This window comes from Mirounga angustirostris, unplaced genomic scaffold (genome assembly GCF_029215605.1).
Source record: "Mirounga angustirostris isolate CCGP_5_RB_7025 unplaced genomic scaffold, mMirAng1.0.hap1 SCAF_5, whole genome shotgun sequence".
Lineage (NCBI taxonomy): Eukaryota > Metazoa > Chordata > Mammalia > Carnivora > Phocidae > Mirounga > Mirounga angustirostris.
In genome coordinates this window covers 171782792-171810351 of record NW_026991713.1, presented here as the reverse complement: position 1 = coordinate 171810351, position 27560 = coordinate 171782792, and the positions used below count along the sequence as shown (strand labels likewise).

Here is a 27560-nt window from a genome sequence, read left to right as displayed (position 1 = left end):
ACGGCCAGGACAAAGACCCGGGGGCGGGAGGGGATGCTGAGAGCAGGGCTGCCGGCGGAGCCACGACGAGCACGCGAACTGGAAAGGCCGGCTGGGGTCGAACCCTTGGGGGTGCAAGGCCACCTCTCCCATTGGAACGTGGGCGCTCGGCTGCCCTGATTTGCTCAGACACAGGAAATGAATTCAAGCGGCTTTGATCACGATAACCCACCCCGCCACGAGCTCATGAATATTCAGCAGCCTGCTTCCGGCTTGCGACTCCGCTCCAGCCCCGCCCTGCTAGCGGAGTGCGCTTGCGCTGCTGGCGCGCGGCTCTGTCGTCATACGTGCGCGCCGCCGCTGCCGCTCGCCGAGAGAGAAGGAAAGCTGTGATGGCGAGTTCGGCTGCCTCCTCCGTGCGACCGCCGAGGCCCAAGAAAGAACCACAAGCGCTCGTCATCCCCAAAAATGCGGCAGAAGAGCAGAAGCTCAAGCTGGAGCGGCTCATGAAGAACCCGGTGAGACGAGGCGCTGGTTCGACGGCTCCTCCCAGCGCCCTTCCGTTCCAGCGCTTCTGGGGACCCGCGGGCCCACCTCCCCTGCCTCCACACTTAGGAACTCAGTACCCGAACCCCAGGGTCAGCCCTTAGGAAGGAGTAGGCTACCTCGGAGATAGTGAGCTTCCCCTGGCCTTATGTGGGAGCCCCGGCGGGATGAGGGCGCTGTGGAGCGGTTTCCCGTGCTCTCAGACACTTCTAGTTTAACTTTCTGTGAACTGAAGCGTTCACAGAAAGTTCACAGAAAGAATCTGTGGGTCGGCACAAGGGTTTATTTTCTTCTAAACAGCACCGATTGTTAGAGGGGCATTGGCCGACATACCTGGGGCAGGTCACTCTCCCGTCAGGGTCTCGGTCCCTTAAGTCATAAAAAGAATTGGATGAGGTCTCTTCTAACACCTTTGGCTAGAAAGGGTTGACTCCGGATGTCGTAGAGTTAAGGTTAGAGGTTTCCGGCCATAAATGGTGACTTACGTTTCAGAATTCTGCTTTGGAAAGTTAGGTGTAGCCCTGGCAAGGCTATGGGCTGTGATAGACCCCAAAGTATATGGGATTGAAGTAAATCTAAAGCAGGGAAGAAAATCAGTTTTAGCTCCAAGGAGCAAAGCAACCTTATTTCACCCATCCAGTTAAAACGTCTTGGTTTTAAGAGATGTGAATTTGTCAGCAGGTTTGTACTTAAAAGATGCTTCTGTGTTTAAATGTTGCAGGACAAAGCAGTTCCAATTCCAGAAAAAATGAGCGAATGGGCACCTCGGCCTCCCCCAGAATTTGTTCGAGATGTAATGGGTAATGGCTTTTGTGTATATGTGTCAGTGAATACAATTTTTGAAGTGTAGATATAAAAACCCTGCAGTTAGTATTCGTTAATTAGATCTCTAACAGGAAAAAAAAAGTTTACTGGTTCAGTAATTTTGTACTTACAAAGAAGGGGTGTTGTTGCTTATAGCTTGGCACTAGAGAATTTTCTTCTGCATTGTTTTAAATAATGTGTTGTATTGGTTTTTTTCTAACTGGAAATAGTTTTATTTTGGGGTTGTAAAATAACGTACTAATTATAAAGAAGAATAAATAACAGGTATGAAAAATTTTGAACCCCCATAATTCCACCATTCCCCTTGTAACATTTTTTTTTTTTTAAGATTGGATTTATTTATTTGAGAGAGAGCGTGCCCATGAGCGAGTGAGCACAGCAGGGAGAAGGAGAGAGAGAATCCCAAGCAGACTCCCCACTGAGCACGGAGCTCGATCTCAGGAGCCTGAGATCATGACCTGATCCTAAATCAAGAGTCGGCTGCCCAATCCAACTGAGCCACCCGGGTGCCCCCCACTTGTAACATTCTGATAATAGCCTTTCAAACTCCTATAGTCAAAACCACTCAGGTTTAAGAAAAAATGATTTTATAAAAATGTGGTTGTTCAACACATACTACTTAGTAAACTTTTTTTTTTAAAACTTAATATACATGGACATCTTTTCAGCTCAGTAGAAATTTAGCATGTCAAATGTGAAATCAACTGGCAGGGGAGGGAAAGGTCTTAAGCTATCTTCTGGGTTTCTGGTCTCTCAACCACAGTTTGTTCCTCCTCTTACTATGTTAGAGTGGAATTTTTAGTGACTTCGCATTCAGCATTCATGCAATAATTATTTAATGATGACTATTCTATGCAAGTCACTGTGCCAGGTTCTGGAGTACAATGGGGAATGGTCCATTCCATTACTTCAGTTTCTTTTTTTTTGGTCCCTTTTGATTAAGGGTAGCCTGTTTGGTAACTGGATTTCATTAAGAACTCTGGACTCTCCTGACTACAGGTTCAAGCGCTGGGGCTGGCAGTGGAGAGTTCCATGTCTACAGGCATCTGCGCCGGAGAGAGTACCAGCGACAGGACTACATGGATGCGATGGCCGAGAAGGTCAGTGAGCAAAGAGGCTGGCCGAGCCCTTGGGTTTGGGCAATGTGCACTTAGGACTTTTAGGAAAAAGCATTTAAAGAGGAGGAAATAACACCTGGTTCTTGGCCTGTGTGAAGCTGCGTTCTAAAGTCAGCACGGGAAACAGACACCAAATCCAGGTTATTTCTTGGTCGGACTCCGCACATCAAGATGCTCCCACTAGTACATGAATGAGAGAAGGGAGACTTCCGTGTGTGTAGAAGGGACAGCAGAGTCCCCTCTCGCCTCCAGGCCATTTGCCTTGAAATGGAACAGAAAGCAGGATCTCCCACATCAGTTATTGGGCTATTATTTCTAACGGTTCTCTTTTTGGCTGAATTCCTGGTTAAATTCCATGTAGCTGTGTGTTTGGTGTGAATAGTACTGTGCTTTCATGTGTCTGCTTTGAGTGTTCTAGTTAGAGGTTGGCATTTCTTCATGACAGGTATAAATAATAAAGAATTGGGAATAGCCTTAGAAAACGTATTATGAGAACTATTTTTTTTTTTAAGAATTTTATTTATTTATTTGATAGACACCGAGAGAGGGAACACAAGCAGGGGAGTGGGAGAGGGAGAAGCAGGCTTCCCGCGGAGCAGAGAGCCCGATGCGGCGCTCGATCCCAGGACCCTGGGATCATGACCTGAGCCGAAAGCAGACGCTTAATGACTAGGCCACCCAGGCGCCCCAGATTTTATTTATTTATTTGACAGAGAGACAGCGAGAGAGGGAAGACAAGCAGAGGGAGTGGGAGAGGGAGAAGCAGGCTTCCTGCCGAGCAGGGAGCCCGATGTGGGGCTCGATCCCAGGACCCTGGGATTATGACCTGAGCTGAAAGCAGACGCGTAACGACTGAGCCACCCAGGCGCCCCAGTATTTTTTTTTTTTTAAGATTTTATTTATTAATTTGACAGAGATAGATACAGCGAGAGAGGGAACACAAGCAGGGGGAGTGGGAGAGGGAGAAGCAGGCTTCCCGCAGAGTGAGGAGCCCGATGCGGGGCTTGATCCCAGGACCCTGGGATCATGACCTGACAGGCGCCGCAGTATTATGAGAACTATTAAGCTTTTTATTACCTGACTAGAAGACCCAAAAACCTCTCGTTGTTCTTAAAAATACTCTTTGGACATTTCATTTATTTTTCAAATAGAATTTTGGACTTATTTTACCCACACCAAAAATCTTGTTTTTTGTTTTGTTTTGTTTTGTTTTACTAGAATTGAGTTGAATCCGTAACTTAAATTGAATGAGAATGGATGTTACAGTGTTTAGTCATCCCCTCTGGAAATGTTGTCTTTTTTTTTCCTGCATCTCTTAATGATTTATAGAGATTCGGTATATATCTCACATGTGTTCAAAGATTTTGGTTTTTTTATTGCAGTGGTGCTAGGTGCTCCTTTATATTTTACTACTGGCTATTAGTAAAAATCAGGGAAAAAATACATTTTTGTGCTTCTATATTTTCCCACCTGACTATTAATAAAAATCAGGGGCACCTGGGTGGCTCAGTTGGTTAAGCATTTGCCTTTGGCTCAGGTCGTGATCCCAGAGACCTGAAATCGAGCCCCGCATTGGGCTCCCTGCTCACTGGGGAGCCTGCTTCTCCCTCTCCCTCTGCGACTCCCCACACTTATTCTCTCTCTCTGTCAAAGTAAATAAAATCTTAAAAAAAAAAAAAAAGAACAAAAAACCCACAGATATTATTTGGCTAATTCTTTGTGATTTTCCAAATCTGATTTCTCTTCCTAACATGCATGAGAGATTGCCCCTTGTTCCTAATCTTACAGCATGCACTGGAAAAGACCTTTTCCTCAGTCTAACCATGATGCCTGTTATTTCATTGAATACATCTGTGCGTTTTAGAGAGCTTCACATACTTTTACAATGATAATTGTTTGCTTTTTATAAAGGAGGAAACCACTTTATCCAATAACATTTGATTTTCCAGTAATTTGACTTAAAAAAGACTCACTGTAGAATTTCCTCCTATATAAGGGGATTAAATGTTTTTAAAAATTAAAAAATCATTCATTAGAATACTATTTAGCAATAAAAAGGAAGAAACTAATGGTACATCCGACAACATGGATGATTCTTAAAACATTCTGAGTGAAAGAAGCCTCACATAAAAGAGAGCATATCGTATGATTCCATTTATAATGAAGTTCTATAAGAGCAGGACTAATCTGTGTTAAACCTATATGTGTATCAGAACAATAATTGTCTCTGTGAGTTGGATAGGAAGAGGTATGAGAGAACTTTCTGGTATGATCAAATTGTACACAAGATTTGAGTGTTTTGTTGTATGTGTTACCTTAAATGGAAAAAAAATGGAAAAACTTAACAAATATTAAACTCTAGTTAATGCTGTGCATGGTTAAATCTTTAGAAGTGAAATGTTCTGGTATCTTGAAATGTGTTAAAAAAAATAAGATGGGGGCGCCTGGGTGGCTCAGTTGGTTAAGCGACTGCCTTCGGCTCAGGTCGTGATCCCGGAGTCCCGGGATTGAGTCCCACATCGGGCTCCCTGCTCGGCAGGGAGTCTGCTTCTCCCTCTGGCCCTCCCCCCTCTCATGCTGTATTTCATTCTCTCTCTCAAATAAATAAATAAAATCTTTAAAAAAATAAGATGGATTGATGGACGGATAGGGGTATAGATAGGTGGACAGACATGATCAAGCAAGTAGCAAAATGTCAATTGTAGGATCTTGGTGGCGGGTATATGGACTGTATAATTCCTTCAACTTTTCTATGTTTGAAATTTTCCAACATAAAACACAAGGGAAAATATTAAAGAGATAGACATGATACAGAAGAAAATACGTAAAAGTAAAAATTCACCGGAATGGCCAAAATTGAGTTTGAAAAATATCTTTATGATTTGGAAACAGAATGGAATCGTTGCTGTGGTGGTTTTCACCTGGCGTTTGCTTGTCCTGCAGCCTGTCTTGGCCCGCAGCTGTTGGTGTTTCTTCTCCAGCTACTACCATCCTCCACTTGTGACATTTTCAATTCTGGTGGAGAGTTTCTGGTGGCTTGTCACACAGCTATACCTGTTAACCATGGTGGGGTTTCCACTGTCAAGAATAAAGAAAACTACGTAAAAACTATCAGAAGCACTTTAAAAATTTTTAAACTACTTTAGAGGGAAGGAACTAGAGCAGGCAGTTGGCTTAGCTACCATCAGTTAGTCTGAACCTTTTATATATTGATTAAAGACCCAGAGAAAATACAGAAAAATGTTTCACAAACCTTGAGTCCCCAGAGACACCCAGGTTCTTATTTCACACAGTGAAGGATTTTATTTCACACGGCGAAAGACAGGCTCTGAGGTTAGAAGAAACAAAGAGGCAAGAGTGTCCTCACCTTTCACAGTGACTAACAGGATGTCATCGCTGAAAGAGCGCATGGTGCTCCTCAACTCCTTGTGGCAGGTTCTCAGCCCGCAGGGGGCAGCTGCTCCAGCAGCAGAGTGAGACGGGTATGGCTCAGCTTCTAAACAGATCATGTGCTTTTAGCTTTAAGTCGTTTACTTTCTCTTTCTTTCAGATTTTACTTATTAGAGTGAGAGTGCACATGATCTGGAGCTGGGGCAGGGAGAGGGAGGAGCAGGCTCCCCGCTGAGCAGGGAGCCTGAGGGGGGTATCCAGTCCCAGGACCCTGAGATCATGACCTGAGCCGAAGGCAGACACTTACTTGAGCTACCCAGATGCCCCTCAAGTCGTTTACTTTTTTTTTTTTTTTAAGATTTTATTTATTTATTTGACAGAGAGAGAGAGAGAGCGAGAGCAGGAACACAAGCGGGGGGAGTGGGAGAGGGAGAAGCAGGCTTCCCGCCGAGCAGGGAGCCCGATGCGGGGCTCGATCCCAGGACCCCAGGATCATGACCCAAGCCGAAGGCAGACGCCCAATGACTGAGCCACCAGGTGCCCCAAGTTGTTTACTTTCGACTTGTCCTCTAATCAGCTGATTTTCTTGAAAGGAGACCTTTTTTTTTTTAAGTTTATTTCTTTAGTAATCTCTACACCCAACGTGGGTCCGGAACTTCACCCTGAGATAAGAGTCGCATGCTCTTCCAACTGAGCCAGCCAGGTACCCCAGCGCCTGTTGTGTCTCATGAGTTTTGCTCTCAGAGTTTCCGTGCCACTGTGAGCAGATCCGCACGGCCCTGGCAGCGCCGTTGAAGCCAGCTTGTCCTCTGCAGGCTCCTTACTTCCCTGTTGACCTTTCTGGCTATGACTAGGAGAAAGCGATGGTACTCTGTGGCAATTGCATCAATGGTTTACAAGTGCTTTCCTGCAGGTCGTCAAATGTTATTCTTCCTGAAGACTCTGGGAGAGAGGAATTCATCTTTTTCCTGTTTTCCTGGTGAGAAAACAGAGGCTTAGAGACAGGGAGCTGCTAGGAAGGACCAATACAAGGGATGGGTCTGTGTGTATGTGTGCACACTCACTTGTGCCTCTGTACACGTGTGTGTGCCTAGGGGTGGTGATGGCAGTGGGTGTGAACGCTGCTGTGGAATCTGTCATTATAACCGTCATCAGTTAGGACCTGAAAATCCCACAGTTCCAGCTCTGGCCGTTCATCTGATGAGCTCAGGTCCCTGTAAGGTGAAAATGCACTCCTGTGCGTGTCCTCTACTCTCAGTTCTCTGCTACTCTTCTAACACTTCTGGTCACCAAATGTGTGGGGATTACACCCACACCAGGCAGTTCTGGGACACCAGCTGAGTGTCCCACAGTTTAACTCAGTTTTGATGCTGTTCACCTGGTGATAACATTGGATGTCACAGGTTCAGGGCTCAGTCCCACGAGACTGCCTCCCCACCCCTGACCACCTCAATGGCCAATCCCAGGCCCAGGTTGTCACTTGGGCTTCTGACTGACTGGCTGTGACTTCGAGGTTTCCCATGACTCTCTCCTCAGGCTCAGTTAATTTGCTTACAGGGGCTCACAGAACTCAGGAACAGCCAGGTGGAAGAAGGGGACACAGAGCTTCATCCCCTCCCAGCACCTCCACATGTTCACCCAACTCAGAAGCCATCTGAACCCCATCTTTTTTTTTTTTTTAAGATTTTTATTTATTTATTTGACAGAGACAGAGATAGCGAGAACAGGAACACAAGCAGGGGGTGTGGGAGAGGGAGAAGCAGGCTTCCCGCAGAGCAGGGAGCCCGATGCGGGACTCGATCCCAGGACCCTGGGATCATGACCTGAGCCGAAGGCAGACGCTTAACGACTGAGCCACCCAGGCGCCCCTGAACCCCATCTTTTTGGGATTTTTTTTTTTTTTTAAGATTTTATTTATTTGAGAGAGAGAGCACAGAGGGAGAGTGAGAGGGAGAAGCAGACTCCCTGCTGAGCAGGGAGCCAGACATGGTTCTCGATCCCAGGACCCTGGGATTATGACTTGAGCTGAAGGCAGACATTTAACCCACTGAGCCACCCAGGTGCCCCTCTTTTTGGGATTTTGGGGGCGTCACTACAAACTGATTAAATCACTGGCCATTGGTAATTTGTTCAACCTGCAGCCCCATTTCCCTCTTTGGAGCATAGGCGGTGGGACTGAAAGTTACCCTGATGATCAGCCCTCTTCCTTAGGGGCTTTCTGAAGTCACTCATTAACATAAACTCCTGTGGTTGAAAGGGACTTGTTATGAAAAAGACACCACTTCACCTTTACTTCTGGAGCTATTTCAGGAACCAGGAACATAATTAAATATTATAATAATAAAAGATGCCTTGGGGCACCTGTGTGGCTTAGTCAGTTGAGCGGCTGCCTTTGGCTCAGGTCACGATCCCAGGCTTCTGGGATCGAGCCCCACATCAGGCTCCCTGCTTGGCGGGGAGCCTGCATCTCTCTCTCCTGCTCCCCCTGCTGTGCGCGCACGTGTGCTCTCTCTCTCTGTCAAGTAAGTAAAATCTTTAAAATAAAGGATGCCTCTGTGGCTCTTGTATAGGAAATTTACAAGAGTTTTAGGGCCTCTGTGCCAGAAATAGTGGGTGAAGATCAAATACAGTTGACTTGAACAAACAAGGTGATTAGGGGCACCAAGCCCCCTACCATGTAGTGAAAAAATCTGCATGAAGCTTTTGACTCCCCTAAAACTTCTAATATTCTACTATGGACCAGAAGCCTTACTGATGATAAGAACAGTCGATTAACACATATTTTGTATACATATTATATACTGTATTCTTATGATAAAGTAAGCTGGAGAAAAAAGAATGTTAAGAAAATCATAAGGAAGAGAAAATACATTTACAGTAGTGTCCTGTATTTATCAAAAAAGATCCACGTGTAGGTGAACCTGTACCGTGCAAACCTGTGTTCAAAGGTCAGCTGTGTAGATTTCTTACTATAAATGACAATAGCGCACTAGCCAAGGCCCTGGCTATGTAACCAGTAGTTGTGCCCCTTCTCATGCTCTCATGCTTCATTGTGCAGTCGTGGTATCTTACTGAACTGAAGAAGTAATAGTCGCCATCAGAAAGCCATATATTGATTCCCGCCCCACCTGTTGGGCAACCTCTTCCAGTTAAAGTGGCCCTGGAGACCTCAGTGTGCCTCCAGCACCCTCAGTGGTGTGACTTCTAGAGCTCTCCTGCACGGCCCAGAGTGTGTCTAAATGATGTCTTTTTTCACAGCAAAAATTGGATGCAGAGTTTCAGAAGAGATTGGAGAGGAATAAAACTGCTGCAGAGGAGCAGACAGCAAAACGGCGGAAAAAGCGGTGAGGGCTTTGTGGCTTCTCATAACCAATGAAATTTAAAGGCAGGAAATGTGAGAGCAGGTGACTGAATAGTCATTTTGGTCAGAAGTTCAGTGTATGACCTGTCGAGGTCTTGGGTGTTACCCAGTAGAGGGATGGCCTTTCTTCCAGTATCTGAGGAGAGATTAAGTCACTTACTGCTGATGCTTCCCCCACCCACCCGTTACAGATTGTCCACAGCTCAGGTCAGCGCTTGGGTGATCAGGTAGATTTCTAGGTCTCCTCCACTTCTGTATTTTAACATCAAGTTTCAACTATGCTGTGAGCCAACTTTCTTTAGCTTCTTCCTTAAATTAGGGTGTGTGATTTCCCTCAGTGACATTACGTCAGTATGTAGACTGGGTATGTGTGTGTGTGTTTTAATAAATGCTCCCTCGCCCTTTAGAGAGCTAAGCAGGATTCTAAAAACGGTCCCTAATTCTTAGTCTGTTTCTGGCAATCTGTTGATTTATTGGGATAGTCATCTTTCGTTTGCTTTCTGATATGCTTGGTAAATTTAGTTAAAGAGCACGTCTGTATGCTACAACTTGATTACATCTTTTTTTCTAGCTACTTTGCATTTTTTTCTTTTACCATGTTTCAGTTTCTGCGTGTGGAATTAAATAAGAAACAAAGCTGTAACATTTCACATGGAAATGCTGCCCAGTCTTCACCAGCTTCAGAAATCTCACCTTTGCTGATGCTGCAATAAAGTATTATAATTCAAGAAAATAAATTAAAATAAATAAATAAAAATAGTTCCTAAATATTTTAGAATGAAAAACATCTCCAGTATTCCTGAGATTGCTTTAATCACCTCAGGACTCCCCGGGATTTCATTTTCATTCAAGAAGAAAATAGCTTGATAATGCTGATGGTGTTGGAGTAGCAGAATCACGAGAAAGTATTTCTTCCCTTTCATTATTATAGCGTTTGTGTGATTATAAGGTCTTTAAACATTCTATAAGTAGATATTTATTTTCTAAAATATACAGTAAGGTAGTGAAGGAATTAATGTATTTTATATTTATAGCCAGAAGTTAAAAGAGAAGAAATTATTGGCAAAGAAGATGAAACTTGAACAGAAGAAACAAAAAGAAGGTGAGTGGAACTTACTTTTCTTGGTTGTGATCTTTCTCAGTGTTGATCACCACGACTGACCTGTCAAGAATGAGATTTAGAGTTTGGAGCTGGTTGGCTGGCCACTGAAGAAATGAGAACTTATTTCTATTAGTTAGGACTCGTTTAATTGCAAGTGTCAGGAAGTGAAGTGAAGGAAAGATACTGGCTTACATTAAGTCAGGACAGACCTCCCTTCAGGGATGGCTAGTAAAAGAGCTCAATGATGTTACTGGCATTCTTTGTCTTCCTCTGTCCCCTGGCTCCTTGTCCTCAGGCAGGTACATGTCCTCCCTGTGGTTGTGGGGCACCTGGGTGGCTCAGTCAGTTAAGCATCTGTTTTTGGCACAGGTCATGATCTCAGGGTCCTGGGATCCAGCCCTGAGTCGGGCTCCCTGCTCAGCAGGGAGACTGCTTCTCCCTCTGCCCCTCCCCCTGGCTCGTGCTCATGCTCTCTTTCTCTCCCTCTAGCTTGCTCTCTCTCAAATAAATAAATAAAATCTTTTTTTTTTTTTTGAAGGAAAGACTGAGGGGATGTCTCTAGCAAAAGTGTTTTTGTGTCTTTTTGGCTCTGATTGAGTCACTTGGCAAGTCACTTAAGAACGCTTTGGGCTTCGGGCGTCTGGGTGGCTCAGTCGGTTAAGGGTCTGCTTTTGGCTCAGGTCATGATCCCAGGGTCCTGGGATTGAGCTCCACATCGGGCTCCCTGATCAGTGGGGAACCTCCCTCTCCCTCTGCCTGCCACTCCTCCTGCTTATGCTCTCTGTCAAATAAAATCTTTAAAAGAAAAAAAAGAATGCTTTGGGCTCTAAGAAACAGAAAACTCAACTAGTAGTAGTTAAACAAAGAGGAGGTCAGTTCTCTCACATAACAAGAAATTTGGTGGTCAGTGGCAGCCTGATGTGGTTCAGCAGCACAGTAGTGTCAGGCCCAGTATCCTGACAGTTCTCTTGGCCTTTATTTTGTGGGCATGAGATGGCTGCTGCAGCTCCTGGCATCATACCTATGTTCAAGGAAGAAAGAAAGGGGAAAGAAGTGGTACTTGTTTTTTTTTTTTTCTTTTTTTAACAGAAGAGCAAAAGATCCCCCCAAAGTGCCCAACAGATGTCATTTTATATTTCATTGGTTAATACTGGGTGACTTTGCCATCCCTTGCTGCTGTTAAGCTAGATGAATAGAAAACAGAATTGTTGTGACTATCTTTTTAACCTGTCAGGATTCATCCCTGGGAGCTGGGTACACTGCCACCCTAGACTGAGATGAGATTTTGTTAACAAGGAGGAATAGGGGCTGAGTCATGTATCACCGTCCCGTAGTGCTACCAGTCCTGTCCACCTCTGAACCCATCACACAGCCAGAGGTACGAGCCACTCCCCTGAGAGCCCCTGGGCTGAGAGGGAAAGAGAGGTGTCCAATGGAAAGGACCAAGGATGCTAAGAGGCCAAACACATGACAGCAGCAGACCACATTGCTGAATTGATGGCTCTTCCCTGATTGACCAGCCATGGCTCCTGGTTGGACAGTTTTGATTTTGGTCTTCAGATAAAGTCAGACTTTCACTGATACACTAAATATGATTGGTCCCCTCCAGAATCGATTTCCTTCTAAGTTGTAAATATGCTGTGTGACATTCTATGTATGGCATAGTTTTAGGCTATTTCTTACCATTTCTTAGAATAATTTATTTTACAACACTAAAATGTGATTGTTAGGACCTCATCCCTCAAATAAACCACCTCATTACTTTCCCAGCCCTCTTCTCCCTCCCTACATGCAGGGGAACCCAGAAGTACTTGGTCTAGGCTTTTCTGTGGCATCATTTCCCCTCTGTCTGAAGAACTTTTTTTTAGTCACTCAGAAGAGGTCTGCTGGCTATAATTTTCTTAGCTTTTCTTCATATGAGGCTGTCTTCATACCACCTTTGTTCCTGACAGACATTCTCACTAGATCTAAAATTCTAAGTTTTTTCTTAGCACTTTAGAAATGCCATTCCACTTTGTCTGGCCTCCACGGTTTCTGATGAAAATTTTGTAATCATTCAAATTGTTCTATCATTGTTTTTTTCTGGCTACTTTTAAGATTTCTGTCTTTAGATGTCAGCAGTTTGATTATGACGTGTCTACACGTGGATTTCCTTGGGTTTATCCTGTTTGGAGTTCATGGAGCTGCTCGAATCTGTAGGCTATATATGTCTTTTGTCGAATTTGGAAATTTTTTTTTATCATTTTTGTTTCTGTTCTTCCTGTTGGATAATTCTACAGATCTGCTTTCAAGCTGTCTCTTTCCTGTGCCCTTTCTACTCTGCTATTGATCCTACCCAGTGAATTTTTTATCTCAATTACTGTGTTTTTTTCAGAAAAGTTCTAAAATTTTGACTTTTTAAATGTTTTATTTATTGGAGAGAGAGAGAGCGAGACTGCACAAACCTGGCCGGGGGCAGGGAGCCTTACACGGCCCGATCTCAGGACCCTGAGATCATGACCTGAGCTGAAACCAAGAGTCAGATGCTTAACCGACTGAGCCACCCAGGCCACCCCCTGGGCATTTTGAGTATTATATCATGAGGCTTTGGTCTTGGTGGTATTTGTTTTAGTAGGCAGTCAGCCTGGCTGTGTTTCAGAACATGGATTCTCCCTAGCCTCCTGCAGGTTGTGGTTCTAGCGTCAGTTCGGTTTTCCAAGTTTTGCCATGCTCTCCAGGTGTGTCCTGCATGCACTGCGCGGTGGCCAGGCAGGGTTTAGTTCTTTGCGTTCAGGTCTCAGAGTGTTTGGTATGATGATTCGGGCCACCGCTGTCAGGCTGAGCCCGGAAGTTCATAAATGACTTACGATGTCTTTTCTAATCTCCTTTTTCTCCATGAGCTCTCCTGTACTTTCTGGTTTCCTGGGACTCCCCTTCTTAGACTCTAGCCAGAAAACTGAGCTTTAGTTACACTCTGGCACACGCTGCCTTCAGCTGCACCTGCCTCCAGGGCCGTGCAGTGGGAGGACAGAGAAGAAAAGCAGCAGGGCTTACCTGGCCATCTTAGGACCACAGCTCCTCTAGTCAGCAAGAAGGGCTCCCCTCTTCTGAAGTGTTTGTGCCCGCAAGCCCCCATTGCCACCACAGGTGCTGTGGCCACGGTGACTCCCGCAGGATTGCCTAGGAGCTAGGGTGTGAGAGAATGGAGAAAAAAGAAGAAACACCACAACTTCCCTTACTCTCAGCATTGGGAGTCCTTTTCTTACCCCTTCAGACCAGAACCGGAGGGTTTCTCGTGGAGTTCCGTCTGTCCCCGGGCTCCACTTCTGCATATCAGATCATCCCGACTCCAGGCTGGGGGTACCGAGGGGGAAAAAGACCTCAGGAATTCAGAGCTGTTCCAGTGGCACTTTGTGTGCTGGTCTTTTCCCCAGTCTGCTTGCTTCTCAAGAGTCCATCATTCTGTCCAGGTCCTGTATTCAGTGGAGAGAGTCAAATGTGCTTGCTCTGTCTTACCTAGAGCTTTCTGTTTTTGTTTTTGTTTTTTTAAGATTTTATTTATTTATTTGACAGAGACACAGGGAGAGAGGGAACACAAGAGGGGGGTGGTGGGAGAGGGAGAAGCAGGCTTCCCGCGGAGCAGGGAGCCCTATGCGGGGCTCCATCCCAGGACCCTGGGATCATGACCTGAGCCGAAGGCAGACACTTAATGACTGAGCCACCCAGGCGCCCCTTTTTGTTTTGTTTTTAAATCTAAACACAGGACTGCAGCTCTTTTGCATTTCAACCTGGTGCTATTGGCTCTGTTGATTCAGGTTCCAAAATCCTTTTGAATTCTGATTCTGAAATTCACCATGTTACCATGTCTTTCTGGGGCTGTCATGGGCAGAGTTGATAAACGTAACTCCTTTGTCATTAATGAAAATGTTGAGCCAGACTGGGCCAGGGCCAGAGCCCAAGCCCTCTAGGGAGAGCTCTGTGTAGGCTGGCAGGGACCTGTTCACTAAAACCCTTAGGGTGGAGTTAATTCTTCAGCTAAGAATCAGCCAGACTCCCTCTTCTTTCCTTACTCACAGACGTGTCATAAGAAATTAAGAGGTAATTTGAGGTTATGGAGTGAGTGCAGTAGACGTAAGTTCTAGGCTTAGCTCTCCCTCCAGCTCACCCTGACCTCAAGCATCTGGCTTCTCTTATTTTTTTTTTTTTTTTTAAAGATTTTATTTATTTATTTGACAGAGAGAGACACAGTGAGAGAGGGAACACAAGCAGGGGGAGTGGGAGAGAGAGAAGCAGGCTTCCCGCGGAGCATGGAGCCTGATGCGGGGCTCGATCCCAGGACCCTGGGACCATGACCTGAGCCGAAGGCAGACGCCTAACGACTGAGCCACCCAGGCGCCCCTGGCTTCTCTTATTCGAGCAGATTTCTTTTTTAGCTTATAACTGATAAGCTCTTTCTAGATCTAAAATTCTGCAGTTTGATAACTTAACCAAACATCTTGCTGTAGTTAAGATACACCATATTTTGGGGGCGTTCCCTGAGCAGTGAGTCTAAAAAAACTCTTTTTTTTAGACTCTGAGGAAACTGAGTGAGGTTAGTTTGCTCTGAATTTGTACTTAATGAACCTATATTGGGTCTTTGGGGTCACATTTTAACTTGTTAGTAATGGGTTCTATAATCGAAGGAGACCAGTGGCACCATCACAGAGTTGGGGCCTCTAGAATCCTCCTCCTCTAATCTCTTAGACATAGGTGCACGGACCGTGCTGTTTTCTGGCACCTTTCTTTAATTTGCCCGAGGCTATAAAGCGTATCTGAGATCATAGCGCAGGCTTTAGTATTCTCTGGGAGCTTACATCCAGGCCTCCAGCTTTTTTACGTGGCCTTGTGCCCTCTCACTGCCCCCACCCCTTACGCCTCCCCATGTCTTGAGCTTCAGTTCTGTCAAAAAGATGATGTTTGGGGCGCCTGGGTGGCTCAGATGGTTGGGCGTCTGCCTTCAGCTCAGGTCATGATCCCAGGGTCCTGGGATCGAGTCCCGCATCGGGCTCCCTGCTCAGCGGGGAGCCTGCTTCTCCCTCTGCCCCCTCTCTCTCTTTCTCTCTCTCTCTCTGTCTCTTACGAATAAACAAACAAATCAATCAATCAATCAATCTAAAAAAAAAAAAAAAAGATGTTTGTGCACCTTGGTAACACGGTGTTTTCTCACACTAAGGTTGTGATTTTGCTCTCTGGATCCTGCAGTCAGTTTCCAGGTTGCAGCTGTCATTTTTCCCAACTTGAATAGAGCAGACTAGAAATTGTCAGAGTGCGTCACACCTCTGGATACAGTGATTTGTGAAATTTTCTTTCAGTTTATGTGTCGGCTGTGGGCTGCCGTCCAACAAATTTGAAAATTGTTGTTGTAGTATATGGGCCCTGCTCTTAGGCTTAATTGTGAGGTTAGCACCTGGGCAGACTAAACGGTGATTAGTAAAACTACATGGCCAGGTACACCTTGTACCAGTGAGCAGGATAGATGGTGCTGGGCGTGAAGGTGATGTGTGTGTCTTCTCTGTTTCCTTCCTCGTTTTTCACTTTGTCAAAGAGAAAATAGATTTTTTTGCTATCTGGTTGAAATGAAGAGAAACTTAGTGTGGTGATACTGAGCTGGGCCACAAGGAGGCTTCAGCGCACCACTGGGTTCTTGAGGAAAAGGGCGGAAAATCGCTCCAGCTTTTGAGGCCCTTCTAAAAAGTGGTGAGGAACAGCTGACTAGGCGTTCCGTTCCATTGTCGGAGAGGAAATATCCCTGTTGGTTGTCCACACTGGTCCAGTAATTCAGTGAAGACGCCCAGTAGTGTAGTCTGAATGACACCATGGGATGGCTTTAAGCCAATGTGGTGGATTATTTTGAAGCCTTGAACTCCCCAAACCAGTGTTACTTATCCTAACAGGTCTGCCTACCAAAGAAACCTGGAGCAGTTTCTCATGCTCAGCGCTATCAGCATTTTGGGCTGAAGAATTCTTTGTTGTGAGGGGCTGTGTCCTGTTCACGGTGGGATTTTTAACTCTGCCCACTAGATGCCAGTGGTGCCCACCACCCCCTGGTTATTGACAGTCAAAAATGTCTCCAGACTTTGCCAAATGTTCTTGGCGGGGGGGGGGACACACGACAAAATTGCCCCAATTAAGACTCCTGTCTCAACCGGTATCTGGTATTCAGAAGGTACTCAAAATAATGGTTTAGATTGAACTGTTGTTTCAGTGCCAAAATTCTTATTACATATGCTCTGTTGGAAAACTATCTATATCCTTTGTGCCTCTTGAGAATAAAGATAATAGGGGCGCCTGAGTGGCTCAGTCGGTTTAAGTGGCTGCCTTTGGCTCAGGTCATGATCCCAAGGGTCTGGGATCAAGCCTCACATCGGCCCCCACACCCCTGACTCCTGTTCAGCAGGGAGTCTGCTTCTCCCTCTGCCCTTCCCCCTCCCCCTCTTTGTGCTCCCTCTCCCTCTGTCTCTAAATAAATAAAATCTTTTAAAAAAGAGAGAAAGATAATATATGATCACTCTAGAAGTTTTTGGAATATGCATAAAAGAATAAAGTCAAAAATTTAAGTTATCTATAATCGTTACTAAAAACAGTAATTTTAACACTTTGATGACAATTCTTTTATTTCAGTTTTTAAATATATATCACATAAGCCTTTTTGTAAATACTGTATTTATAGTTCTAATTTTATCATATAACATTGTCTCATAAATATTTTCCCATGTCCTTACAATTCCATAGTACAAGGAAGGATTTTTTCCTAGTCTGTTCTTTCATCTGTTTTCTTTAAAAGTTAATATCTGTTTTAGGGCACCTGGCTGACTCAGTCAGAAGAGCATGTGACTCTTGATCTCGAGATCATGAGTTCAAGCCCCATGTTGGTGTAGAGATTACAAAAACAAGTAAACTTTAAAAAGTAAATAAATAAGTTAATATCAGTTTCAGTTACACTCAGTTGCATTTAGCTGGTATTCCTAAAATACGTGAATAAAATCTCAGATTCCTGGATTTTAAAATATTGTATAAACAATAGTGTAACAGTAGTGGAAACAACTCATATATTATCCTAATAAATCCCCTTTCTTTCTGTCCATTTGTTTTGTCTCTCCCTGCATGTGCATGTCATTTGTGTAGTGTACGAACAGGTTTCCGTTTTGCTTATTTCATACTGTAAGCATTTCCAGTCCTTCATAATTTGTTCAGTGACTGATGATATCCAGCAGTTGTCCTGCTGCGATACGCCTCTTTCCCTTTCGTTAGATACTAGATTGATTCGTTTTTGTTTTCCTTCCGAAGACACTGCTTAGGGAATATTATGTACCTACCTCCCTTCCCCCTTTATGGTTTATTTCCCTAAGACAAATTTCTAGTAGTGGGAATTACTAGATCACAGAGTATAAAAAGATTTCATGGCTCTTGAAATACATTTCTTTCCAGAGGAGTTGTACCAGTTATTACTGCCATCGACAATGTGCAAGTGTCCACTTCCACCTCTCCTTGCCGGCACTGGCTTTTAAAAATTAATCCTCCATGTGGATAAGAATATGACTTCAAAAGCATTCAGGGTCTCATTGGGGATTTAGTAAAAACTGTACAAAGATCCAGATCCGGCAGGACCAGGGTAGCAGCCTCCGCTCTCTTCCCAGCCCAGCCCCCACTTCTCCCACCTTTGTACAACCTCCAAAGTTCTTTTTAAAACAGAGATTAGACAGTCCTTTGTTCTTTTGCTTATTGTTAAAAAAATAAAATTCATCCAAGTAAATTTAAGGATCTAATTGGTTTTATTAAGCAATTCATGAGTCTGACAGCATCCCATCTAGCAGGTAGAGAGATGCCCCCAGGAGGTGTAAAGAAGGAAGGTTTTTATTGGAAGGAGGGTGGGGCAAGAAGTTATAAGCAAAAGAAAAGAAAGGATTGTTTCAGGCCGGGAAATCTTTTTTGGGGAAAAGGGAAGGGCAGGGTTTTTATCATGCATATGACCTCTCTAGTGTTGATCACGAAATTTCAGGTCAAGTGTTAAAAAGTCACATTCCTGGGGCGCCTGGGTGGCTCAGTCGTTAAGTGTCTGCCTTCAGGTCAGGTCATGATCCCAGGGTCCTGGGATCGAGCCCCACATCGGGCTCTCTGCTCAGCGGGAAGCCTGCTTCTCCCTCCGCTCCCCTGCTTGTGTTCCCTCTTTCGCTGTGTCTCTCTCTGTCAAATAAATAAAATCTTAAAAAAAAAAGTCACATTCCTGGGATAGATTGTAACTATAAGTCTTGGTTTGCTGTTGGGGATGGGGGCAAATGACTCAATTTTTGACTTGTTTTTTCTTTTTTAACTTTATATAATAAGAGGGGCACCTGGTTGGCTCAGTTGGTGGAGCTTGCGACTCTTGATCTCAGGGTTGTGAGTTCAAGCCCTACGTTGGGGGTGCAGTTTACTTTAAAGAAAATTATATAATAATAGCTAACGTTTATTGAACATTTATTACGTACACACAGCTGTAAGTGCTTTGCAGATATTAATATTATCCTCCCAGTGGCCCTGAGAGGTAGGTAGGCAGTGGTTTTATTCCCATTTTAGAGTTGAGGGACTGTAGGCACCAAACAGAGCTAGAGGGAGGGAGTGATGGGGCACGATTGGAACCCAGGTAATGTGTCTCCACTGTCCAGTGCACCTATCCACAGGGTGACCCTGCTTGGAATCTAGTCAGCAGCTCTTGCATTCCCGGTTCCCTTTCCAGTCTCTCCACCAGTTTGGTCTGGCTGCTCTCTTCCACGGGTTCTCTGCCCCCCGCCAGGTGTACACCTCTGTTCTTCCACCTTGCTTCGCATGCTCAGGGCTCTGTGCTCTTTCCTTTTTCATGCTACCTGACTCCCTATCTGCCTGAAGAGCTTCTAGTCATCCTGTACCTTCCTCTTGCAATGTTTTCTCTCTTTGTAAAACCTTTCCTACCCTCCCCCCCCAACCTAACCATTCTAGCCTTTCCCTCCACCTTGCTCCCAGAGCTCTGCACTCACCTACTTGGTTTAGAGAATCTGCTAAATCACATAACGCAGTTATCTCTTGAAGGAGCCAAGGGCAGGCTGCTCCAAGATAGGCCACGTTGGCATGAACATTATTTTTGAGTTTGTTAACCTTAAAAATAAGAATTGCCAGTTATTTTACCAGCAAAAAGGGGGTTATTCAGGAATAAAAGAATTGCAGTTTTGGACAAACAAGCCATGGCCAAACCTCAGGCAAATCTAGAGAACAAAGGAGAGGTAGTGCTTTTTTTTTTTTTTTTTTTAGATTTTATTTATTTATTTGTTTGTTTGTGTGAGAGAGAGAAAGAGGGCAAGCACGAGCAGGGGTGGGGGTAGGGAAAGGGAGAAGCAGACTCCCTGCTGAGCAATGAGCCCCGTGTGAGGCTCAGTCCTAGAACCCTGGGATCATGACCTGAGCTGAAGGCAGACACTTAACCAACTGAGCCACCCAGGCGCCCTGAGGTAATGCTTTTTTAAGGAGAAAAGGGGTAAGTTGGGAAGGCTGTTACAAACTAAAAGTTCAGTGGAGTAAACTGGGAATTCAAAGTACGGTGGCTTCTCATTGGCTAAGCTTTTGGGGTGGGTACATGGAAAGCATTTCTTTCTCCACCTGGGGTAGTAGAGTAGTATCCACATAAAAGATGGAGTCCATTTCTTCTTGTTGGATCTGCAACTGATGGTGAGGGGTAGAGTGCCAACACCCCTCAACTCTATTTTTGGTAAGGTTTCCTGTTACTAATTTTCACGAGTTAGAAGCAGTCAAAACCCAGCAGATTCAGGAAAAGCTCTTATACCTCCCCCTCAACTGCCTGCTGTACCAGGAAGAGAGCTATTAATAGAGATTCCTCTTTACCTAAGAAATTATCTGCACAATAGGGCAACCTTTGTTTTCCAAACATCTTGTTACCTTCCTGCTAATGGTCTTCCGCCTCTTTGTATCCTCAGACTCCTACCCCTCTCCTATACTCAGGATGTCACTTAAGCCTTCCTATTGCCTGTTTTTGGAATTTTGTGTCTGTCTGGATTCCCCATACATAAAAAATTAAATTTGACTTTCTCCTATTACTGTCTCATGTCAGTTTGATTCTTAGTCCAGCTAGAAGGACCTGAAAGGGCATAGGAAATTCTTCTTCCCCAACACTATTCAGCTGTAAAATCCCAATTCCATGAGTGTAAGGCAGTGTCTTTTTTTTTTTTTTTAATAAAAAACTTTTAGAATGGTTTTAGATTTACAGGAAAAGTCCAGAGATAGTATAGTTCAAAGGATTCCCATATCCAGCTTCCCCTTTTATTAACATCTGAAGTTAACCGTTTTATCACAATTAATGAACCAGTATTGATAGATGTATTAGCTGAACTCTCTGCTTTATTCAGATTTCCTTAGTTTTTACCTAATGCCTTTTTCTTGTTCCAGAATCCCATCCAGGATATCACATTACATTTAATCACCATGTAACCTTAGGCTTCTGTTAGCTGTGATTGTTTCTCAGACTTTCTTGTTTTGATGCCTTTGAGGGTTTGGAGGGTTGGGTGTCCTGTAGAATATCCCTCAATTGGGATTTGTCTGATATTTTTCTCCTGATTAGACTAGAGTTATTTATTTGGGGGAGGAAGGCCACACAGATAAAGTTCCATTCTTAATCACATTATATCAAGTCTCTGTGCTGTTAGGATGACTTGCACTGTTGATGTTTTGACCTTGATCACCTGGTTGAGGCCGTGCCTGTCAGTACTGTCTACTGTAAATTCACTCCTTTTGTCCCCCTTCCCACGCTGTACTTTTTGGAAAGAAGGCACTGCATGCAGCCCACATGTAAAGAGTGAGGAGTTATGTACCCTCTCTGTGAGGGTGGAGTAGCTACATGAATTATTTGAAATCCTTTTACACAGGATTGATCTCTTTTCCCCTATTTATTTATATCAATATGGACTTTTGGACATTTATTTTATACTTCAGGTTGAATCCAGTATCACCTTATTTATTTTGTTACTGATCTTGTTCCAGCTTTGGCCATGGGAGGCTCTTTCCTTTGGATTCTGTGTCCCTTTTACATACTCCCATCATTATTGGATTTGGATTTTTTTTTTCTTGTTCTTTTTTTTTTAAGCACATCCTTACTTTCTGGCACTATAAGTTATTCTAGACTTACCTTTTATATTTCCTGACCCAGACCCAGACCCAGAACCAGCCATTTCTCCAAGGAGTCTTGATTTGTTTAGAAACCAAGATCTGGGGGTTAGGCATGTTCTTTCCTGCTGGGGTGTTGTTGTTTGTAGGCCCCCTTAACTGATAGAACAAGGAAATATGCATGTGTACTAACCAGTGTGTGTACGCATATTTATAGATATATCTATATATAATTGTTTGTATTGATTTCTATTATGCTAACCTGAGTTTATACTGATGTCTCCAACTCTGATCCATTGCCACATGGATCATTCCAGCCTTCCATCATGAGCCTCCAGCCTCATTCCAGCTTGTTTGCCCATAACCTCCCGCTCTGATAATGAGGAACCTGGCCTGTACCCTCCACCGTTCATTTATTCAGTTGTCCAGTTCCAGTGCATGTGGATAGTGGCTTCAGGATTGTTAACCTGTTAACCTGTGCGAAACACTTCCATCAGCTAGAGTCCAGCGTTCTGTACAGTTCCTTTGCCTTTGGTCTTACAGACTCCGCTGTTTCCAAAATTGCTTAGGGCAGCACTTTCCCCCACCCCCTTCACGGAAGTTGTTTCATCCGTTTGTTATAGGGTTGAATTCATATGTCACCTTTTGCATTCGTCCTGGGATCCTAAATAACTTTTTAAATTTGCATACACTAAGATGTATTCTCTGTGCTATAAGTTTTGACAAATGCATGGCATCCTGTAGCCACTATTACAGTATCCTACGGAATTGTTTCATTGCCTTAAAAAGAATCCTGTGCTTCACCTCCAGCCTCCTCCCACCCACAATCCCTGGCAACCACCCGTCTGTTCACCGTTTTCCATAATGCCATATAGTTGGAGTCCTACAACATGTAGCCCTTTCAGCTGGCTTCTTTCACTTAGAAAAATGCATTTAAGATCCATCCATGCTTTTGCCTGGCTTTATAGCTCATTCCTTTTTATTGTGGGATGGTATTCCATCGTATATGGCTATGCCATGGTTTATTTATCCATTCACCTGTTGAAGGACATTTTGGTTGCGTCCTGTTTCTGGTGATGATGAAGAAAGCTGCTGCAAACATCTGTGTGATGACTTTCGTGTGGGTGTGTTTTCGGATCAGCTGAGTGTACACCTAGGAGGGTGATTGCCAGGTCCTGTGATAAGAGTGTGTTTTGCTGTGTAAGAAACTGACAGACTAGCTTCCAGAGCAGCTGGACCATCTTGCACTCCTACCAGCAGTAAACGGGAGCTGCTGTCCTCCTCATCCTCACCAGCAAGTGGCAGCGTCAGTTTGTTTCATTTTAGCCAGTCTAGTCTGCGTGTTGTGGTATCTCACTGTTGTTTTAATTTGGGACAGCCTCTTTTTGATTCTTGTGTCCTTGATACTAAACATAGTAGTGATAAACACTTTATTTTTTTATTATGTTGTAAGAATGAGCAAGTGAAATAACTTTGTCAAGTTACCAAAGGATTTGGGTGTGCACCAGATTCCTAGACTTCTCTTCGAGAGTAATGCTTCTAGGCCCTCACATCATGTTTCCCAAACATAGGCATCTGTTGTATTTGCTATTAGATGAGGTACCCCATTTCCAAGGGCTTTTCAATCACAGGGGATGATTTGCGCCTTCCTCTTGTAGCCAGCATCTCGGGCATCCAGAACACCCATTGCACAAGCATCCAAGTTAGTGTTTTACTCTTTCTTTAAGATCTGAGTTGAAGATCAAATCCTGTGCACCCATCCTGCTCTGTTCAGACCTCTGCAGGGGTTGGCAGTTCTTAGAGAACCTTGAGGCAGAGTATGACTAAGTTATGGAACAAAGCAAATCATCAGCAGTTTCCACCTTGGAGCCCGAGTTCTAGAGCAGGGCCCCTGGCTGGTATATGGGGAATGGGTTACAAGTGGCAACGACTGTGTTCCCCTTGGCCTTTGGGGTGGAGACTGAGGGCCCAGGCCTTGGACCAGTCACACCGCATGCCATAGAAATAGCATCCTCTTCTGGGAGTGCTGCACTCAGGGAGCTGGGGGGTACTGCCCTAGCATCCAGGGGCTCAGAGCCAGGTTTTTGATGCATCTCTAGTTTTTCACTCCATCTTTCCATGGCATGCATGGTTTTTCTTTTCTTTTCTTTTCTTTTTGTATTGTGGTAAAATATACATAACATTTACCATCTTAACCATTTTTAAGTGACAGCTCAGTGGTGTTAAGTGCATTCACACTGTTGTGTAGCCATCACCACTGTCCATCCCCAGAACTTTTCATCTTATAAAATGGAAACTGTACCTGAATAAACACTAACTCCCCCTTCCCCCTACCCCCAGCCCTTAGCAACCACCAGGTTACTTTCTGTCTCTGTGCATTGGAATCATAGGTGTCTGTCTCTCTGTGGCTGGCTTATTTGACTGAATATTATGTCCTCAAGGTTCATCCATGTTGTGGCAGGTGTCAGAATGTCCTTCCCCCTCCCCCTTTTTTTTTTGAGATTTTATTTATTTATTTGACACACAGCGAGAGAGGGAACACAAGCAGGGGGAGTGGGAGAGGGAGAAGCAGGCTTCCCGTGGAGCAGGGAGCCCGATGCGGGGCTCCATCCCAGGACCCCGGGATCATGACCTGAGCCAAAGGCAGACGCCCAACGACTTAGCCACCCAGGCGCCCAGAATGTCCTTCCTTTTTAATGCTGAGTAATATTGCGCTGTGTGCACAGACTACACTTTGCTTATCCGTTCAGTGTGCTCACCTCACCCCCGTCTCTACCTTGTTTTCCTTTTGCCTCAGTTTCCTTGTGCACTTCTGCAGGCATGGTTTGGCAGAGGCCTAGAGAGTCAGTCCATGTCAGAGTCCTGTTTCTTAGTGGTTATGAGACCTTGAGTAACAAGTTACTGTGAACTCCATTCCTTATCTGTAAAATGGATCTGTAGTAATGGTACTTGTCTCTTAGACTTCTCTTGTTAAGTAATCTCCACACCCAACGTGGGGCTTGAACTCACAAACCCGTGATCAAGAGTTGCACACTTCACTGACTGAGCCAGCCAGGCGGCCCTATCGCATAGATTTCTGTTAGAGTGAAACAAGGTGGTATATGGAAAGACAGCATGTGCCTGGCACATAAGAGGGTTTTGTTGTTTGTTTTTTTTAAGATTTTATTTATTCATTTGAGAGAGAGCACAAACAGGGGAGAGGGAGAAGCAGACTCCCTGCTGAGCTGGGAGCCCAATTCGGGGCTCGATCCCAGGACCTGGAGATCATGACCTGAGCTGAAGGCAGAGGCTTAACCATCTGAGCCACCCAGGCGCCCCAACATAAGAGGTTTTCTACAAATATTAGTTATTAAAACATGCTTGGGGCGGCTGGCTGGCTCAGTCGGTTGAGTGTTTGACTCTTGGTTTTGGCTCAGGTCATGATCTCAGGGTTGTGAGACTGAGTCCCACGTCGGGCTCCCCGCTCAGTGCAGAGTCTGCTTGAGATTCTTTCTCTGCCCCTTCCCCTCCTCTAAAATAAGTAAACCTGAAAAAATAAAATATGCTCAGTGTTTGTACTTTCGGAACTTCTCATTCCTTTTGGCATGAGGTTGAGAAGGAGGAATATCCTAAAGTAATGAAACTAAATCTGAGAGATGGTTTCCAGCCATTGCCATGAGTGTTCTTTAGTGGCCCACCCTGGGGTGTGAGGGTGATTGTAGACTGTGCTGTGCCCTGGGCACCCCAGGCCCCCCACCTTGAAGCTGTCTGACCCTGTGACGACAGCAGTAGCAAAGCTCTGGGTCCCTGGGGGTGCTGGAGCGAGTTCCTGCACATCTGCAGGGAGGAGGCCTGTTGGTGGGCCTAGGGAGCCCACGGTGCCTGCAAGGGGCTGGAGGACAGGGCTGCCTCTGTGGGCTCTGGCTCTCCTGTTGCAACTCTCGCCCACTGCCCTGCTCCTAAGGAGAGGGGAGGAGGAGGTGGAGGAGGAGCTGGGAACAAGTTGTCTTTCTGCTCAGCTTTTGGCCAGCTCAGCTGCACCGTGGGTACCGACAGTCATGCTGGGGAAACATTGGAATTCAGAGCTGCATGTAGAGTGTCAACAGAGAAGGTTTCTGGGTCTGTGGGAAGAGCTGGGAAGCTGGCATATTTGTTGTGGGCAGGGCCCTCTGCTACATAGTTTTTGAATCCTTTTGCAAACTGTCGTGAGAGCTTGAGACTTGGGTAGGAGCGTTGTTGGCCTAATGTTAAGTGTTAAAGGGCTGGCTGGGGACATGGCCCCACATGGGGGGGGCAGCATCTAAAAAGCAGTGGGGTGGGTGCCTGGGTGGCTCAGTCAGTTAAGCGTCTGCCTTCAGCTCAGGTCATGATCCCAGGGTCCTGGGATCGAGTCTTGCATTGGGCTCCCTGCTCAGCGGTGAGTCCGCTTCTCTCTGCTGCTGTCCCTAATTGTGTGCTTGCTCTCTCGCTGGCTCTGTCAAATAAATAAATATTTTTAAAAAATAAAATAAAAAGCAGTGAGGCCCAGTTGATGGGGTGTTGGGCTCCCTTTATGGATGCTGTTGGACCTTCTTCACAGAGATGAGATTCAGCTGCCAGCAGTGGTAGATCAGTTCTGTGACCCACCCTTTATATCCGAGAGGTGGCACAAGGGACTGATGGACGTGAGGACCTCCTCTGGCTCCTCATGCTGTGTGGGCACAGCTACAGCTGACCCTTAGACAACATGGCTTTGAACTGCGTGGGTCTGCATATATGTGGAATTTTTTTTACAGTACAGCACTGTAAATGTATTTTCCTGATTTTCTTAATAACATTTTCTTCTATCTGGCTTACTTTTCTTGAAGCGTACTTTATTGTAGGAATGCACTATGCAATACATATTACATAGAAAATGTGTTAATGGACTGTTTATGTAATGGGTAAGGCTTCTGGTCAACAGTAGGCTATTAGTAGTTCCATTTTGGGCGAGTCAGGAGTTAGACATGAAGGGGCGCCGAGGTGGCTCAGTTGGTTAAGCATCCAACTTGATCTCAGCTCAGGTCTTGATCTCAGGATCATGAGTTCATGCCACGCTGGGCATGGAGCCTACTTTAAAATTAAAAAAAAAAAAAAAAAAAAATTGGGCGCCTGGGTGGCTCAGTCGCTAAGCGTCTGCCTTCGGCTCAGGTCATAGTCCCAGGGTCCTGGAATCAAGCCCGGCATTGGGCTCCCTGCCCTGCGGGAAGCCTGCTTCTCCCTCTCCCACTCCCCCTGCTTGTGTTCCTGCTCTCACTATCTGTCTCTGTCAAATAAATTAAAAAATCAAAATAAATAAATAAATAATAAAAAATTAAAAAAATAAAAATTATACGTGGATTTTTGACCACGCAGCGTGGGGAGTTGGTGCCCCTAACCTCTGCACTGTTCATAATCTCTCCTCAGTGCTCCTCCATTTTTAAAGTGTCCCTTGGTTCTCTGGGTGAATTTGTATGTCTCTAATCAGATGTCATGTGATTACAGGATCCAGTCAGTCCCAGGAGCAGCCATCCAGTAGCTCTGAGGAAGCGTCTGGAACAGAGGAGGAGGAGGAGCAGCCCAGCTTCATCATGGGGCGATGACAGTGTTTGCTCTGGTGGGCTCTCTGGAGCCTGGCCCGTTCTGTGACCAGGGCCTCAGGAAACCCTCCACACAACCCGAGGGAAAAGGAGGAGGCTCTGTTTCAACTCCGTTCCCCTCCCAGCGCCTTGCTGGAGAGAAGCAAGTGGGAACCCATCCTGACCGTTGATGACCCCACCTGTGGGCAGGCCTCCATGCCTGTGGGACAGAGAGAACCGGGTCTTGGACACTTGGGGCACCGCTGAGCAAAGTTCATTCAGGTTCCCACTGATAGCGAACACGTATTACTTTCTGCTCCTGGTGCCTGTTCTTCTGTTTGGACAGTGATGAGTTTGGACTGGTTTCTGTGAAAGAAATGTTTATTTAGTAAAGAACAGAAACACTTTAGGTTTTGTTCAGACCTGTGTAATGTTGTTCCGAAGCTGTAGGGAAGGCTCGGAAGCAATGTGACAGGAGTGGGCCTGTTTCCAGGCTTGCTGAAGGAAATGGCCCAGGCTCTGGGGCCAGCCCGCACTGC

General features: G+C 45.1%; 1 protein-coding gene across 1 annotated transcript; it reads left to right on the top strand.

Annotated features, from left to right (window-relative positions):
• The first annotated feature begins 313 nt into the window (after window positions 1–313).
• Window positions 314–27430, top strand: PRKRIP1 (PRKR interacting protein 1). The gene is made up of 6 exons (XM_045875607.2): window positions 314–497; window positions 1247–1325; window positions 2350–2450; window positions 9117–9202; window positions 10254–10321; window positions 26948–27430. The coding sequence occupies exons 1-6, from the start codon at window positions 372–374 to the stop codon at window positions 27043–27045; spliced, it is 558 nt and encodes a 185-aa protein (XP_045731563.1). The 5' UTR covers window positions 314–371; the 3' UTR covers window positions 27046–27430.
• The last annotated feature ends 130 nt before the right edge of the window (window positions 27431–27560 follow it).